The 19,778-nt window shown below is 40.9% G+C and overlaps 1 protein-coding gene across 1 annotated transcript; it reads right to left on the bottom strand.

The window, feature by feature from the left end:
• Positions 1-512: 512 nt before the first annotated feature.
• On the bottom strand, positions 513-18,869 carry LOC311073728 (troponin C, slow skeletal and cardiac muscles-like; the record flags this gene model as incomplete). Its single annotated transcript, XM_084099668.1, has 6 exons — positions 513-544; positions 3,923-4,059; positions 4,148-4,262; positions 9,775-9,921; positions 17,947-17,977; positions 18,840-18,869. The coding sequence occupies 6 exons, from the start codon at positions 18,867-18,869 to the stop codon at positions 513-515; spliced, it is 492 nt and encodes a 163-aa protein (XP_083955794.1).
• Positions 18,870-19,778: the final 909 nt, after the last annotated feature.

The raw sequence follows: 19,778 nt of genomic DNA, 5'->3' as shown, positions 1-19,778 counted from the left end.
CGCGCTGCTCTCACCTCATTGGTCCTCTCCCCATCCTCTAATAAACCAATAAACAAGCTCCTTTACCCTGCCACACATGCAAACTCCTGGGACTAGGCTTAAGCCTTGTCTGTGAAAGAGGGCATCCTTGTTATGTTTTAATGCATGACTCAAGGAAAAAACAGGCCAAAATATTCAAAAGCTTTATTCTGTCTTCATGAACAAGCAGACAAGTAGCATTTTGTTAATTTGACATAGGCTGGAAAACAATACACTCTCAAATGTACACTCAGTCTTTACTAAAAAAAAAAAAGATTGAAAGATGTGGATTATGGGAATCCCTTTAGGATAGTTATGTCTTTAAGTGTAAAACAAACTGCAGTAGAATGAATAGAGTAGAATTATACACATATTAATAAGATAGAACAATAGAGGATCTGTCAGTCTATATTGTCTCTCATCAAGCTTGAATATTTACTATCCTTTTGTTTGACAATCCAGGTAGAAACACCAGGAAGACATTCCTTCATCCTTTATTCCACCCCTTTCATGAACTCCAGGAACTCTGCAATAGAAGGATAGTGGAGATGCATGGGACAGAGACGAGGATAGATTTGCATCACATTGGGTCTTAAAGGGACACTCCACCCATTTGCATTAAGCTTTGCATTGTTAGAAACCCAGTCATACTATTGAATGGTCGTGCAACACTCTCTCATTTTCCCCTGAGACGGGAGAAATCCGTTATTTACCTCTTACACTTCCTCCTACAATGACGCAAAAATCGTCATTTTGCGTCATTGTAGGAGGAAGTGTAAGAGGGGGGGATTTCTGTTGAGACTACAGACACTCGTTCCTCATCTTTCCCACGGGGCGGGACCCGCTCACGCTACAGACCTATTACAGATCAGTGGGTGGGACTTTACTCTCTGAAACTGAAAGCAATATCCTCCATCTTGTTTGAAGCTAAGCTAACAGGCGCTGTGGAGACAGATGTAAAGTTATGACAATAGCGGAGGAGAGTGCTCAATATGATATAGAAGAAGAGGATTTCAGAAGTCTGATGCTTGAATCAGGTGTTTGTGGCTACCTTTACAAGCCGCATTATAGCGAAGAGCAGCCGAGGCAGAAGACCTGCCTGCCGCGGACGAGGAGCCCGGACTGGCTCGAGTTAGGGCGGACTGGTGGCGCCGGTGATCTCACTATGCAACTACGAACACAGAGATAGAGTCCGTCTGCGGCAAAGAATTTCAACGATGACAATTTCTCCTGGACGAAATCTCTGAATCAGACGAGGACACGGACGTTTGTGTTGTGAACTATCCTAGTTTCGCACCGCATATGTTCTGACTGAACATCCAGGTACCATGCAATAATTCACCTTTTCGAAAGAAATACAAACGAGGAGTAATGCACTAATGAGTTCGCCAACTAACTAGACATTTTGTGTGAAATGAATTTCAAGCTCTGGTGGTAGCTAGCCTTGTAGACGGAAGAGTGATTTCTCTTATAGGCAGATATGCGCTTTCTGGATTAGTGGGAGTGGCTTGCAGAGCTGTGCAATGTGGTGCATTGTGGGAGTTGTTGTCTTTCATACAAATGCGTCCTGAAGTTATTTTTTGTCTTTCCTCGGTCACGAAGGCACCAAATTCAAAATTTATTTTACATTTCGACTACATATGACCCACTTTAAATAAAAAACAATGTTCAAATGGGTGGAATGCCCCTTTAAAGGGTTGTGAAACAAATACTGTCTCTGTAGCAACATTGCAAAACATTTAAAGCAATCTCTCATCATTCCAAAACATCACAGCATGGACACTGCCTCCTGAAACCATTGCTGACTTTTCTGATCAAATTGAGCATTTCATCAAAATGTCTGAAAATGCAATATATCAAAAGAAAGACAACAACAACAATCTTCAAGCTGCATGCATTCTTTTTTTTTAATAAACACTTGAATGTGGGTAAGTTTCATAAAAATAAATTTTTAACAAAAAGTTAAGAAAATCGAGTTTTATTTTTCAAAGACTACACCATGTGCATAATCAATTCTTCTATTGCTTGTTTCTGCTTCTTTTTCACCTGTGTTTTTGATCAGGAGATTCTGTACTCTTACAGAAGATGTGTCTCCTACCCCTGATGCTATGTGGACGTCATACCAACTATGCCATGCTTACCAATGCCTGCTTGTAGATCTCAAACTAACAAACTAAGCACTAAGCTTGGAGGCCTCAGCCCTGAACCATTAAAGTGTCAGCGGGCGAGCAGTACACCTTGCTCCCATAACAATGTTAGGAAGGTCCTGAAGCTTCTATGCTCAAAAGGACTCTAAACTAGTCCGAGGAGAGTCTAGACCCCTTAGAGCAGAGCTACCAGAAAACAGACAGAGCCTCAGTTAAGCCAATGACCTCCTTTTTCCCCCAACACCCAGATCTATTATTGTTTCTCTGCGCTCCCAGTTCCTCAGAAGAAGAGCTTGCTTTAGCCAGACTCGCCTTTTGCTCTTCTCCACAGGAACTTGCTCCTGGAAAGGGCACAGACAATTTAGGAGGAGCTGAAAGAAATTAAAAAAGGGGGGTAAGAGCTTGGGCCTCAGCCCTGCTCAATCACTCTCCTCTTTCTTTGTCTCATCCACAGCTCCCTGCTCTGTGTGCAAATTTCTCCTGTTACGGGGCCTTTGCCCCCACTCGCCTCTCTAAACCTGTCCAGAGTGTGTGCCAAACAGTCCCGAGGGTGAGACAGGAGTCAAACAAGCACAGCTTTATCTGAGTCCTTGATCCCTGACAAATTAAGCCACAGATGCCCCTCCATCGCCACCATAGCAGCCATGGACCGGCCAATATAGCGGGCCGCCTGCTTGGCTGGATCGGTGACTATCAGAGTTCAGAGACTGTTTTAGGGGATAAGCCCTCCCCTTGATCCTGGTAAGCTTGCAGTACTGCCATAGTGTGTAAAGCTCCACCAGTTTCTCCAGCCGCCACATACGCTCTGCCCACCAACCTCAATGTCGTCTGATATGGTTTAGAGGTCAAAACGGGAGCCTTCAGCAATGAGGATGTGCCCAAGGAAAGGTAATTCGCTAAATTGATTTTCACCTGAGGCATTCACCCATAACCCTTCTCACCGACCCCCTCTACATTCGAATAACTCAAAGCCGAATGAACCAAACAAGCTTAATTAGATTCAAGCTTAATCGTGCTGTGGCGTGAGTCACGAGCTCCCTTAGCTCATCGTATTCAGTGTGATGCTGCATGGAGCCGGAAACAGATCTAGCAGATATACACCACATCCTCAATGCGAGATCCCAGACAGATAACACACAGCTCGTGACCATCGGCAGGCGTTTAAAAACGAGAGCATAGAGGAACACAGGAAGGTGTTTGAACTGTCTGCTCGCCACATTCTGCTGACCTTCTATCCTTTCTTTTACACATACTGCTATCTTCACACAGCACACAAACAAGCGGCTTCCTGAAGACTAAGAAGCTGACGACGTGTTCTCAGGCATCTTTCTGATACACTGGGGCGCACCTTACAACGCCATCACACTGCGTCAGTCATGTGCTTGTACACGTGCCACAGACACCGGGTTCCACAAGGGCACGTCCCATAGCGTCAGCTGCTGACACCGTGTAGAAGTTCCCTCGAAAGGGAACATGGGTTGTCGGAAAATTCTGTCAATGGCGGGGAAGCATTGTGTCATAAATGATGGAAAATTCCATTAATGGTGAGGAAGGAGTTAAGTAAGTGGTTTTAATGCAGCATAATCAAACTCTGCAGAGTTTAAGAGGATTGCTCAGAGGGGAACATACTAAAGTTTCAGATTCCTAGTTTAATGGGAGGGATCTCTATGTTTTCTTTAATTGGGAAAGAACTCTATGCATTCGTGTTGTTGTTGTTGAGTGAACTTGAGTATAAGACAACAATAACACATGCTTACCATCATTATCGATTTTTCCATCATTGTTTTTGTCTCCGTCCCTCATCAGTTCCTCAATGTCATCTTCAGTGATGGTTTCACCTGTACCTTCCAGCATCAGCTTCAGTTCATCAAGATCAATATACCCATCTGTATTCCTGTATTCCAGAACCAATCAAAAACCATCAGAAACCACTAAACCCACCACAGATTAGTTATCTTACTTTAGTTTAAGGACACACATACTTATCAAACATACGGAAGAGTTCGGCCAGTTCTTCTTCTGACTTTCCTTTGCTGTCATCTTTCATGCATCTCACCATCATGACCAAAAACTCTTCAAAATCCACTGTACCACTGCCTGCACACATGCACAAACAATCGTTTTAGCACATGCTCATTTCAGAACTGCAATGACAGTACTGTAACATCAGCGGGTTGAAGAAGAAGACGAAGGTCAAGCGAAGATACAAAATACTCAATATTTATTTCCATAGGCAAAATCCAAACACACTCAAAACAGTGTGCTAGTGCACAAACAATAACCAACAAAAGACAAGTGAAGACCAGGAACTTAAATACACACACAGATGAACACAAGATAGGTGATGCAGATGATGATAACAGGAACACAGGTGAAGGAGGTTAAGATAATGATGATGACGAACAGCAGGTGCAGGTGATGATGAAGGAGGATTCTGGGAACTGTAGTACGGAGAAGACAGACGGTGAATGTGACAAGTACATGCACTGACATTTTATTTTTTATACACTTTATACTGGATTTTAATGTTTTTTTCACATTTTTCAAATCACTACTACATGACACATACTTGCCATTAATAACAAATTTATCACAAAACCAAATATGAGAACAATTAAATAAAAATGTGTACCAATAGGTGTAAAAAATAATCTTGTATTTTATATAAATATTGTGATTAATAATAAAGTAATTTATTATAACATAAATATGAATAAAATAAAATACCATGTATCATACTGTATATCATTGCATCTTGCTGTACATTTAGCACCACACCATACTACAGTACTGTATGTTTCCTTTCTGCCATCCTGCATTGGCTCTACACTCGCTTCTCACAGTCATGTGTCACAGGCCAGCTAAAAATGTCTGGGTTTTGGCACAAATATTAAAAAAAGTACTTAAAACATTTGAAAGAGATGCAAAAACACACATTTACTATTAATATCATTCTAATATATATATATATTTGTAAAGGTATCTATATCGATACTGCAGTATCGATGTGCCCATCCTTACTTGGTAGTTGTAGATTACTTTTACACTTATGTCCTGAGTAAATGAAGACAGAATTTTCATTTTTGGGGACCCATTCCTTGAATGGAGAAAGTTGGACGATAATATCAAAACCTCTGAGACTCCAAACAGATTGTCGGCTTTTATGAAGATTTATCATTGTAACGTTGTTAAAAGTCAGAGTTGCCTTGCTATTTCCTGTAAGATATAGGAGATTGCTACAACTGAGTGTATTTTAGTTGAGATTAGTGTTGCAGTACCTCATTTTTGAGCATTTCTTGAAGGTCTTGGTCTTGTCTTGTTCTCGACTGCATTTGCACTTGCTCTTGTCTCTGTCTCAGACTAAGAGGACTCAGGATTTTATTTCAAGACAGATCAAGACCACAACAGTGGGGATCTCACTCAATTTCTAGTGTATTGTCCGATTTATTTGTTAACATCTTTACTGTGATTGGATGTAAACTTCCTGCAACAAATGCAATATTTTATATTTTTATTTCTGACCTGGCAAAAACAGTGAGAAAAGAAATCAAATTAGAAATGTTACTGATTATGATGCCAGGTCAGAAACAGATATTGTGCCAGGTCAGAAATCAACAAGGGATTAGGGGTGTGTGATATTGACAAAAAATTATACAGTATCTCCATATTTTCTGGGATTTTATCGATAACGACAATTAGACAATATTTTGCTGAGTGATTTTATTGTGCTGGTACCTTTGCAGGATTAGGACTGCCGTGGACAGCTGACTCCTAACGTTTTTGATATTCTTCATAATCTATATGGTGGTCAATTTGCAGCAGTGACAGAAATCAACTTTTCCAAAAAAGATTAAAATGATTTTTACCTTTTATGGGCATTTTTTCCCTTTATAAAGCCATTTTTACCTAATTTAAAATGCATGCATCATTTTTTGTCAAATTATTACATTAAATCAAATTCTATTGGAATAATAAGACACAATAGAGCTGTTAACAATCAAATGAAATCAGTATCAACATTTTTTGTTTGTTTGTTTAATGCAGATCAGAGGGACATGAATGCATTTAACCTGCAGTTAAAAACACAGAAATAATGTTTTAAAGTTTTAAACATAAAACGTTGAATATTGAGATTAGAAATGATTTAAAAAATGAAAAGATGCTTTAATTATTAAAGTAAAACCGCCAATAGGTGGCAGCAAGTCACGATTAATGAGTGAGTCATTGAGTTTCAACGATTCATTCAAACTGCTGATTCATTCAGGAATTAATATTTTGTTTCAAAACAAAACACAAAACAGTCCTGTGTCTTTGTTTGGAACTATTTTCGTTGGCGAAATGGAGCAAAAACAGGCAATACTGAGTCTAAAATGTAAGTCACTTAATATTACCTTATTGTTTATTGAACTGTTGTATAAAATCAATATCACATTTGTAATCATGCTGATTACAAATTTGTGTGATATTGATTAACTACTATACTAAATGATATAAATATAAAAGACATACTGTAACGATCACCAGTGAGAGTGCCCGGGATAACCATCAGAGGGCACTCCAACCCGGACTATTACCACACATCCACAAACTACATTTCCCATAATCCTTTGCCCAGACTAATCAGCCATGATCATATTCACCAGTATGTCATTACCTTGTTTAGCTCACCCCATATAAGCCTGATTTTCACATTCATTCCCTGCAAAGTCTTGTTAGTTGTTTAGACTGCATCTCTGAGCGTGTTTGTATCCTGTTTCTCCTGTGTCCTGGTCACCTTGATTCTCTGCCTGTTCCCTTGGATTTCTCTCCTTGCCTCAGCCCTTTTCTGTTATTGTTTGGATTGCTTGTTTGTGTATGACCCTTGCCTGTATTTGTATTACGTCTTTGGATTACCCTTTCAAAATAAATACTGCATTTGGATCCTCAACCTTCTTGTCTCGGAGCAGTACGTGACTGAAGACTTCGCCTTACATGGATCCAGCAGAGGAAATGTTGTTTCTACATCAAGGTACCTGTACTATAGAGGTCTACACTGAACAGTTCTGTGCTCTCGCCAACTAGTTAAACTGGAAAGATGCTGTTTTTAAGGACTTGTATTGTCATGGCTTAGCTGAACCCATAAGAATGCTTATGCCTAGAGGACAGAACAAACTTATTCTAGAACAATACATTATGCTTTGCTGTTAAGTGGTTCCTCCTTCACTGTTGGGGAAGTTGAGGAGGACATGTCCCCTAAACGTTTTTTGGGGAGGGGCATCACACTCCAAGATCCAGTGGCCACGGAGCTTGGCCCACCACAGTCACCAGCATGCCCAGGTCTGCTTCTTCACGTCATGCCTGCCGAGCCTGAGCTTCTTCACGTCAAGGTCGCCCTTCCAGAGCCTCGGCCTGTCATGGCCGCCCTTCCAGATTCCTCGAACAAGATGGCCGCTGTGCCTGAGTCAGCTCCAGATGATACAGCGCTGATCATCATGGCCACGGCTATTTTGTGTATGTGGGCAGCACACACATCAACTCCATCCCGTGACCCCTCAACCAAGATGGTCACCACCGTTCCAGAGTCCTTGGACAAGATGGCCGCCCCCCACGCCTGTGTCTTCGGACAGAATGGCCACCTCTACGCCTGTGTCTACGCCGGTGTCCTCTGACAAGATGGCAGCTTCTATGCCTCTGTCTTCGGATAAGATGGAAGCAACTACGCCTTTGTCTTTGGACAAGATGGCCGACTCTACGCCGGTGTCTTCGGACAAGATGGCCACTTCTGCACCTGAGCAACCGGCACCTCCCTGGCCACCTGAAGCGTCGCATCCACCCTGGACGCCTACTCTGCCCCGGCCGCCTGCCCTGCCTGTTCCGCCCCGGACACCTGCCAGGCCAGCTCCGCCCTGGATGCCTGCTCCGCCCCGGATGCCTGCTCCGCCTCACTCTCCAGGTCTTCTTCCGCTCCACGGGCCTGGCCCTCCATCCTGCCCCCGGGTCCGCCTCCGCTCCACCTCCCTTCTGGACAATTTTTGTGGGAAATTGAGGGCAGGCTATGTAACGATCACCAGTGAGAGTGCCCGGGATAACCATCAGAGGGCACTCCAACCCGGACAATCACCACACATCCACAAACTACATTTCCCATAATCCTTTGCCCAGACTAATCAGCCATGATCACATTCACCAGTATGTCATTACCTTGTTTAGCTCACCCCATATAAGCCTGGTTTTCAGATTCATTCCCTGCGAAGTCTTGTTTAGTGTTTGTATTGCAATTCTGAGCGTGTTTGTATCCTGTTTCTCTTGTGTCCTGGTCACCTTGATTCTCTGCCTGTTCCCTCGGATTTCTCTCCTTGCCTCAGCCCTTTTCTGTTATTGTTTGGATTGCTTGTTTGTGTATGACCCTTGCCTGGATTTGGATTACGTCTTTGGATTACCCTTTCAAAATAAGTACTGCATTTGGATCCTCAACCTCCTTGTCTCGGAGCAGTACATGACACATACAGAGGTATTTTTTTCCCATTCTCTTGAATATTGAGGGCATTATAAATGCAATTTAATGAACTAAATCACGCAGTGAAAACGTGCACTAGCGCAAGTGCACTAGTCTAACATACTAGACTAAGCACCACACGCTCACCACACGCCAGCTATAGGTGGAGAGGAGAGAGAGAGTGATTGAGCCAATTCAGTGGATGGGTATTATTAGGAGGCCATGATTGATAAGGGCAATGGAAGGAATTTGGTCAGGACACACTACTTTTTACGAGAAGTGCCATGGAATTTTTAGTGACCACAGAGAGTCAGGACCTCGGTTTAACGTCTCATCTGAAGGATGGTGCTTGTTACAGTATAGTGTCCCTGTCACTTTACTGGGGCATTAGGACCTACACAAACCACAGGGTGGGCATCGCCCCCTGCTGGCCTCAATAACCCCTCTTCCAGCATCAACCTATTTTTCCCAGGAGCCTCCCATCCAGGTACTGACCAGACTCAACCCTGCTTAGCTTCAGTGGGCAACCAGTCTTGGAGTACAAGCTGATATGACTGTGGCCATATCATATTAAGTCAAATTCAAGATATGATTGCAAAAATTACTTGTATGAGATCTTGTTTTTTTATATTATAACATATGATATGTCACATGAACAAGAGAACAAGAGCACAATTGCAAACGTGATATTGATTTTATACAAACGTTCAATAAACAAATTTTTATTTTTAAAATATGAATCTCAACATTATTTATCATAGTTGGAATTGTAGCTTCTGTGCCATCTCTGCAGTGCAAAGATGAATTTTGTTGTTAGTGATTTCATTTGATTGGTAACAGCTCTAAAGATTGTCTTATTTTTCTAATTGTATTTATTGATTAAGACATTTCTCAAGCAGTAAATGGGGATTTTTTTAGAGGAATTTGAGGAGACCTGGTCTGGTCTTAGTCTTGACTCGGTCTTGCCCTGCCTTGGTCTCAACCCCACAATGTCTTGGTCTTTTCTTGGTCACAACACACACTGGTCTTGGTCTTGACTTGGTCTTGGTCTAGGTGGACTTGACTAAAACACTTGTTGACATTACAGGTTAGGGTTCTGGAATGTTACTTATTCTGGATTGTTCTAGACTTTACCATCCTCATCCACCTCGTCAATCATCTCCTGGAGTTCTTCCGGCGTGGGGTTCTGGCCCAGCATCCTCATTACCTTTCCGAGCTCCTTATTGCTAATACAGCCATCTTCAGCATCCTGAATGAAAATATCAAATGCTGCGCGGAACTCTACAAAACACAACCACAGAACTTAAGCAGTCAGTTAAGGTTTTATGTACATTATAGTGTCTCTGTCATGAACAACTTAATGATATTGTTAATTAATGTCAGTTTAGTAAATCTTTATTGCATATAGCCCTGCTGAAAAACCTAGCATAAACCAGCAATAATTCCATGTTGGTCTAGGCTGGTTTATTCTGGCTAGACCTGGAATAGTGCTTGTCTAGCAGCTGTTCTCAAGCTGGTGTAGCTGGTCCACAGGCACTCCTGCTTCCCATGGGGACCAGCAAACCAGCAACCAGCATCCCATGCTGGTCCTGTTGTGGCAAATTCAAAGTTCTTTTTGGTTCAGGTCTCAAAGTAGTTATTAAGTTATAGCAAATTCAAAGTCCTTGGTTCAGGTCTCAAAGAAGTTTCTCAGAGTCGAGGTTCCAGGTCAGAAGAATTAACTCTATTGTACAAACAATAAAGGAGAAGCCAGCTGGTCATCTGAAGTTACAGTATCCAGCACCCATTTTTAATACCTTTTTCATATCATCATGTCTCCAATGGATACCCTCAAATCTATCTCTTCCCCTCTGTCACGCCTGATGACCTTGACACAATTAGACGTGTCTTCTCTATTGGTCAAACATCCCAAAACCTCACATAATGGTGTTCTGTTTCATACAGTATTTTGACACTTTGCATTTCTTATGCATACTGGGTATTTTTCCATTCTCTCATCCTTTTCGGACCTATTTTTTCATGCTTGTCATTTTCATTGCATCATACTTAGGCATGAATCAAGGGAAAATTCTCCAACAGTCCCAGCATGCAAAACATAACTTCTGCTGGTGACCAGCATTGCTGAATTTTTTTTTTTAGCAGGGAGGCTATAAATAATGCTGTTATTGTTTTTTATTAGTTGTGCATGGGTGTTAAATTCAGCCAGTTTTTGTTTTCAGTGGGAAACACCGATCTTGATTGGTCAAAAGTGTGGTCAGGTGATGTAGCATCAGCTGAGACCATAAATAGATGCCTGAAATGCACGTCACCAGCTTCTTTGTCTTCAGCAAGCCACTGTTTGCATGTGTGTGAGAAGTCTTGTTCTCTGTGTTAGGAGTTCAAAAAAAGAAACAAAAAGAAGTTTGTCTACTCTCTTGGCCTCAACCCTAAAGAAACCCACACTACCCACGAGCCCTTGCAGAATTACATGAGCCCTTGCAGAATTACATCCAGCCTTGTGGGTAAAGAGGGTCAGGCCGGTGCATTCCTGCAAACTATGTCTATTCTGCAGGTGTACCAAGCCGACCTGCTTAACGACTGTCACAGACACCTGTTAGTCACCGTCTTCACTACATGTCCCATCATCCTCTCCGGCACACACCTGCACTCACTTCACCATTACCCACACCTGCCAGCGATCATCATCATTACTCACCATGTTCAGCTGTTGTCACCTTGTCTTCCCATTTTCATCTGTGTATTTAAGTTCCTCATTGTTCTCTGTTCTCTGTCGGTTCTTGTCAACACTGTGTTGTAGTTTTGGTACGTTTCTGTTTATATAAAATTCTTGTTGTCACTTCATCCTGTCTTCTGAGTCTGCCTCGACGTGCCTCATGCAGCCTAAAGCGTGACAACGACCTGGACTCCGGTGAGGCTACTGACTTTAAGTCAGTCAGGGAACACCGCCAGGACACAGACCATGTCCTCCGTGCCCCTAAGCAGACGGTTGCTCTATTGACTGTGCAATGGCTGCTATGGTTGCGACGTAGCAGCACCTGTTTGGCATCAGCGTAAAACGGTTTAGCTATCAGGCCTGTTCAGTGACACAGTCAATGCTGTTGTCGACAGGTTCCAGGCGGCCAAAAAGCAATCGGCGGTGTTCAGACTGGTATCGCTTTCAGTTTCGGGGGCGAAGTGTACTAGGGATGTAACGATTCACTCGGAGCCGGTTGAAAATCGATAAAAATATGCGACGATTCAAGTCGGTTGAGATGTTAAACTAATCGCGATACACATTTTAAACAGCAGAGGCGTTTACTGTATACTTGCTTTACAGGAACGATAGCAGCAAGTGTTTTCAGTTCATTCCTAGGGAAGTTGAGTTTGTGAGCGTGCGTGAGCTGGAAGCTCAACTTCTATAGGAATGAAATGAAATGCTCTCTCTGCGCCAGTGTGCACGCACCTTCAAACAGAAGCAAACATGGCGACGGCAAGCGCGTAGATGTTGACATTGACTCATTCAAATCTCCAGTGCTCACCAAGAGAAAGCCCAGCACGAGGATGTATTCCACAGAGAAAGCTGTGCTGTTGCAGAACCAGGTGTTGTATCTCTTTCTCTAAATGTCTACATGGATTTGTTCAATAATTGGTTGATTATTATGGCATATTTTTCTAAATGTGTTCTGTTTTTCTAACTCTTGCAAGTGTAATGATGCAAATAAAAATAATTAATAAAATAATATTCAAATCTTGCCTTTATAACAGTGTGAAACCCCTGTCACTGTTGTACTTAAATGTTATAGTCTTTATTTCTGCAATTCCTCTGACTTTTTTGGGAATTGTTTTAAAATGTCAATTTAGTGTTATTATTACATAAAATATATACAAATTTTATAAAGAAATGTGCAGCATTTTGTCTGAGAAATAAAAGGACACTTTTTGTCTTAAATCTTAATTTGAAAAATAAAGTGAGAAAATCGCATTGCAAAACCAGTATTGTGAATCGTATTGCATCGTGAGTTGAGTGAATCGTTACATCCCTAATGTGTACCAGTATCATCCTAGCTTTATCACCTCGCGCATTCACAAAGTGCATGGATGCAGCTCTGGCTCCTCAGCGACCATGTTCTCAGTTATATCGACGATTGACTCATACTCACCAAGTCGAAGGACCTGGTGATTTGGCATTGAGTTGAGGTTGAACATAAAGAAAAGCGTCCTTTTTCCTAGTCAGAGGACAACCTTTTTGGGGTTGGTATGGGATTCGACCCCCATACAGGGATGCTAGAATGAATGCTAGAGCTCCGTCCACTAGAAAACTTTATACCATGAAGTGGTGTCTCTTTGAGTCTTGGTGCACAAGGCACCAAACATACCCAGTACACTGCCTCAGTTCTGGAGCTTTTACAGGAGCGCGTTTCGGATGGCTTTTCAGATTTATCCCCTGCTACACTTAAAGAATACGTGGCCGCTATATCTGCTTGCCACAACCACATAGATGGAGTAACTGTGGGGAGGCATTCCTTGATATCTTGCTTTCTTCATGGTGCCAGATGGCTGAAATTCCATTCAAGCCTTTGGAGTCAGCATCAGAGAGGTTTCTTACTCTCAAGGTGGCTCTGTTATTAGCATTAATTTCGCTAAAAAGGGTAAGAGATTTGCAAGCCTTATCAGTTGTCCCATCCTGCCTACACTTCGCCTCTGAACTGGTTAAGGTCATATTGCACCTGAGGCCGGATTACATTAATAAGGTGCAGTTTTTGACTGTTTTCGGTCATCCTTTTAGCTTTTTCTCCCTCGCCGTTTGAATCAGAGGAGCAAGAAAAGCTTAATCTTTTGTGTCCAGTCAGGGCGCTAAGGATTTAAGTCGACCGTTCAACCTTGTAAGGTAAATCTGATCAGTTGTGGGTCTGCTTTGGAGGCTTTGGCAGATGTTCCTATTCAGTCAGTCACTACGAGTTACGTCAGTGAATGCCAAATTGGGATCGTGCCTGAGAGCCTTATCATCTTCGAGTGTTAACAGAACGATGTACATTAGCGAGTGAGATTTGCATCACGAACCACGCCCTGTGCTGTGGGTATAGGAAATGATCAGGGACATATTCAGCAAGTTTTTTGCTTCGGAGCCGAGCGTTTCTACGTTGATTCAGCTCTGCTTTCATCTAACACATGTGGACTTCAGAACCCGGAAGTGTTCCTGTGTTGGTGTGACGGTGCGTCAGCGGTGATCATCTTCCTGAGAAACTTTGCTGCTCCACCCTCAAGGCTGGATGATTGGTACCCAGGGGTGGGGTCCACTGAGCAACAGCGCCTCGCTCTGGTGCCCTTCTTCCCAGAAGTGCACAAGAAGGTAACAAAGTCGTGGAAGGCACCTTTTTCTGCCCAAAGCCACTCTGGAGCCTTCTCCACTCTCACTACCCTTGATGGCAGGGCGGCCAAAGGGTACGTGGACATCTCTCAGGTGAAGCGTGCAGTTGCGGTTCAGTTTCTGCCATTGCTGTATGACAAGCATATACCGGTCCGGACGGACAACAAATCGACCGTTGCCTACATCAACTGCCAAGGTGGTCTACGTTCCCGATGCATGTCGCAACTTGCCCGCCATCTCCTCTTCTGGAGTCAGAAATGACTCCAGTTGCTTCGTGCCATTCATATTCCGGGTGATCTCAATCGTGCAGCTAACGCTCTCACGACAGCTCACACTCCCGGGAGAGTGGAGACTCCACCCCCAGGCGGTCCAGCTGATTTGAGGTATCAGGGCTCACTCTACTAGGAGTGACAATACTTCTAAGGAACTAGCTAAAGTGTGCTGTGGCAGGCTGGTCCTCTCTGCACGTTTATAAGGTTTTACAGTCTGAATATGGATTCAACCCCAGGAACTCATGTCCTTTTGGGTTAATCTTTCTGTATCAGTTCTCATTCCTTTGAGGCGTGCAGTATGCTTCACTTCTACCTTCTTGGAGAAATATTATACTTTTATATGTTTGTGCTGTGGCAGGCTAGCCCTTTCCATACACGTTCACTTATATTTATTATGGAGTTTTCCCCAGGTTCGTCTCTTTTGGGTAATCATTCTTGGACCATAGGGTTTGTGCTTTTGCATACTTCACAACCTGATTGGTCAGGCATGCCTTCAGTATGGCGACGTGGGTATTAACGTTCCCATAGCATCAACATCGTGATGCAGCGTTGAGTTCCATTTGAAAGGGAATGTCTGAGGTTACGTATGTAACCCGGTTGCGTCACTTTGCCATACTTCATGCAATGCCTGAAAATGTCTTCGATCAGACCATTTGAATCTGGTGACATGCATTTCAAGAACCTCATACCAACTTTGAATCACCACCAGTATATTATAATTATTTGTGGCTATTTTGCTGCCATAGGGCCAGGCAAACTTGCTATCATAATGTAAACTATGAATTCCACATTATCCATCTTATTTTACAACGTGGAAGTAAGCTATTTTCTGTGAATGTGGGCAACTTCCAATTCATAAGCCGCTATAGGCAGTGGTTAAATTGGGCCGGGGCTCTCCGGGGCTCAGCCCCGGCACATAAGCCTGATCGTTTGCAGTCAGTTGCTTACTGGAAATTATGTCACATAAAATTTGATGAAAGTGATGCTTTTGAAAACATATTTCTGATTATAAATGAAAGATTTTGAAATGGCATGTCTATTTAGTCTCGGCGGAGCTGAGATGAGAACAATCGGGACACGGCCGTATTCTTGTTCAGCTGCTTAATCTCGTTGTCAGTCGACCATGATCGCGCACCGCTCGCGCATGCCATGCGCATCTATAGGCTATTTGTCAAGTTCAGCACAACGTTGGTTGTATAAACAGTGCCCTGCATTGAAAGACAAGGTAAGGAAAATATATTTGGCACATTGTATGGGTCACTATATCATAACAAGGTAATACAATGTGTAATCAAGCGTTTTATATTTAGCCTAATATGAGGAAAATAGGCTAGGGGAGCGCGGGGCACAACCTAACGCGGGGTTAGTTGTAACACGCTTGTTTTAAATACTTCCGCACATGCTTGGATGACGAAACTTTGTGTATTTACTATTTGCTATATCAACACTATTATAGAAAAAAAAATTCTGCTAAATTTTTTATTTTTTTGGAAGATATCCATAGACATTTATTAAACCATAGCAAAAGTAAATTTATTACTTAAGTTAATTTTTCATCTCTATTTTTTGTGTTTATTTAAAATAAGACAAATCTGATATTATTTTAATCTCTAAGATGTTATTTAACAGTTGAGATAGTTCTTTAATGCTTCGCTAACTAGCAGAAGACACTAGCAGGGTTTAAATCCCAGTTGTGCAGGCGGGGGCATGTTGTAACACTGCGTTACAATGTGCCCCTATTAGAAATATGCTATTATATTCTATACTTTTATTAATTTTATTGAGAAAACGTGAGAAAAAGGTGAATAAAGACAGAGTCAATGTTCAGAAATTACTAATTATTTATTTGTTTTGAACTATGTTGTATAGCTGTGTTTTCATGTGTTCGTAGTCAAAACTCAAAAATGAGTTTATATTTAATTATTAAAAATTGCCATTATTTTATATGAAAAAGTTTTTTAATTGTATTTTATTTAGAAAATATTTTAGTTTGTTTTGTATATTTTTTTTATTAGATCAGATAACATTTTAAGCTGTCATATGGTCATGTTACAATGTGCCCCACACATGTTACAATGTACCCCACCTATGGGGCATGTTGTCACATTTCACTTCCATTCTTTCGGGGTATATCAAGAAAAAAGTATACACTGTATTAATAAAACAAAAACACATAATTGTAGTAGACATGTGGGAAATGAATGTGGGAAAAAATAAATATTCTGAACCATAAGTAGATTTACACAAACTGAGAAAGTCAAAAAGCGTTACTTTGTGCCCCGCTCACCCCTACACATGCCGTGGACGTGACACAAAAAATCTTTAACTTTTAGGTGGCAAAATATTTTTTTTTTGTAATTCTGTGAATTGACCGCTGCTTGTGTAATCCGAAATGTGCATTTCTCTCTGGCGCATTCACTACTGCAAAGATTGCGAGGATAGCATCGTCAACTTCATCTATGCAGGCAGGGCACTGACACAGAAAACACTTGTTTATTAATAAACAATTAAAATGTCTCCTTGCTATATTTTACATATTCATATTCATTACTTTTGCCGGTTTTTAGTGACAGCTTTTAGGTGCTTTATTGGCAGCGCACCCTTAAATGTTACATGAACGCGTCACCACCGCATCAGCACAGAAAACAGCATTTTTTTTCAATCCCTGTTTTGGCAGGGGGAAAAACTGATCAGAAAATGTAACGAAACGTTGTAGAAATGTAGTGGAGTAGAAAGTATAATAATTACTGCAAAATGTAACGAAGTAAAAGTCAAAAGTATGCACTATTGATTCTACTTAGGCCTACAGAAACGAAGTAGGCTATTTGTACTTCGTTTCATTCCACCACTGCTGATTAACAGTAATGTAAATGCTAAATGTCCTAATACCTGTTGATACTACAACAATGCAAATATGCTCTTAACCTTGCAGTTTTTCACATATCATGTAAGACTCAATTTATCCATTTCTTTTGCACAAAACTCTGCAGAAAATGCCATTTAATAGTTTATTTTTCAAAAAAAAAAATCACGGGGGGGCATATACCCCCGGACCCCCCTAGGGAGAGCCCCCCCACATAATAAATCCCAATTTAAACCCTGCCTATAGGTAAATAACTAGAAGAATAACAAAATGCAGTATACAGCAAAACTATTTGTGCTACAAACCAGTGTTTTTATTAAAAATGATAATTAAAACAATTTGATAACAATTATCAGTTTGCAATATCATGCAGCATAACAGTGTTTGTGTACAGGTAAAATAAGTGAAAGAGGAAAACACCGGAAGCCTCGCACATTCAAGTTACAAATGGTCCGTTCTTATGTTAAAAATAATGTAGATACCAAAGAGTGCTTGAGGACACCATGAGGCCATTTGTTAAAATTAAATCTCAAGCGTAAGTGGGCCTTTTGACATATTGACCCAAAACAATCAAAACTACAAAGGAATGACTTGGGGGGCCAAATTAATGTCCAAATCTCAAATCCAATTTAAATAGTGTGGGGGGACTTTAAGCGGGCTGTTTCTATTTTCATTGTTATTTTACACTGTTGTACTTTTTCTTTTTTTTTTACAGCACTGTAGGTAGTAAAAAATATATATAATTTAGAAGCATTTTAAAACATATAACATAACATTTTTGGCCAGTCTGAGACCAAATGCCGTATAGTATTACTATGCCATACCATTTTTCTGCTCATCAGTGAGCTGCTCTACCTGTTGAAGACATCAATGGATCAATAATTATGACAAAGTCAAAACATAATGTACACTACACAAATAAACACAAACATGCATTCACACAGATATTACGTTTCGGTCAGTGGACTTTGGTAAGTGGATTTGTGTGATTTTGGTGTTTTTGTAACAAACAGTAAATTAAATATTAAAAATATGAATTAAAAGGTTTCTAATCAAGGTTTCTGCCAATGGACATTGGAGAGTGAGATTGCATCGCGAACCACGGCCCATGCTGCGGGTATATAGGAAGCCATCAGAGAGACACTCACAAAGTTTTCACTGAAGAGCCGAGCAGTGCATTAGTAACCTACATGTTCCCATTCAGTCAGTCTCTACGAGTTACGTCAGTGACTGACGAATTGGGATCCCTAAGAAAAATGCCACAATCGCTGCGTCTTTCAGTGCCGCCTGTAGTGTTGCTTTCGTCAACGAAAATTATGACTAAATATCGTCGTCAACGAACCTTTATTACGTGACGAAAACGAGACGAGACGCAACGTAAATGCTGGTCATGTGATGATGACTATAATCAAATGTATAATGCAATATTGTTGACGAATAAAAACAAGACTAAATGTGGTTAACAAAATAAAAACTATGCTAAAATGTCTCTTCATTTTCGTTGACCAAAACGAGACGAGACGAAATGTTATGACGTTATTTCGTCTCGTTTAGTCACATTATTATTATTTTGCAGTATTTCTGTTTCCCCTGGCTCACTTCAGGGGTTGCATCAGGTCACACTGCGCAGACGCAGACGACGTCACTTCCTCAAGCCCCACTCGCGGCATTATTTAGAAGATGCAGCTGTGGTGAGTTAGCGTAAACGACAACATACAAAGTTAAGTCTGACACCCGTTGCACACATCCTTCGTGTGCAGTGTGTATGCGGTGCAGGAGCAGCACGTGCTATAGTGCTTTCACATATGCTGCGTTTGCAGTGCATAACTGATCCACGGCTGTACCACAAACACATACTATTTTTATTTCAAATCCAGAAGTTATCAGCTACTTTTATTTTAAAAAAAAGTTTTGTCAGCATTGCGATTCTCTTTGTACACATATACACTCTTTAATAGACGTAATTCACTTTTAAGCACAATTTAAACAACGTATTATTCAATGCACTACTTCTATCTAGATTTATAAGCAAGTGGTAAAATATTTAGCCATGTAGTTATATTAAAATAGCAAACATTTTAAATTAAAACTTAAAATTGACAAAAACAGCCAACTCTCATGCCTTTTCTTTTGCATTTAAATTTTAATACAATAAATCTTGGATGTCACAAAGAACTTGTTTTTCCACCTCCACGAATGAGACAAGTGTTACTTTTCTGTTCGCTATTTTTGCTATTTTTCCATAGTGGTACACTATATTGACTGGGTTAAATAGAATTGCATTACTAAAAAGAGACTAAAATAAAATTTTCATTGACTAAAACTAGACTAAATGTCATCAGTTTTCGTCGACTAAAACTAGACGAAAATAGTCATGGATAATTCTGACTAAAATAAGACTAAAATGCTCAGACTTTTAGTCGACTGAAACTTGACTAGACTAAAAAGAGTATGAACGTGACTAAAACTAATAAAAACTAGAATGACAGCTTGACACAAAGACTAGACTAAAACTAAAATTAAAACAGGCCGCATAAAACAACACTAGTTTTGCAAGTGATAGTGATTTAGATTTAGATAAAGCTAGCGAAGTCAGATCAATGTGACAGACAAAATTAGATAATATCAGATATCTGGTTGATGAGTAAGATATGTT

This window comes from Abramis brama, assembly GCF_963993115.1.
Source record: "Abramis brama genome assembly, chromosome: 22".
Lineage (NCBI taxonomy): Eukaryota > Metazoa > Chordata > Actinopteri > Cypriniformes > Leuciscidae > Abramis > Abramis brama.
This window is presented reverse-complemented; position numbering and strand designations above follow the sequence as displayed.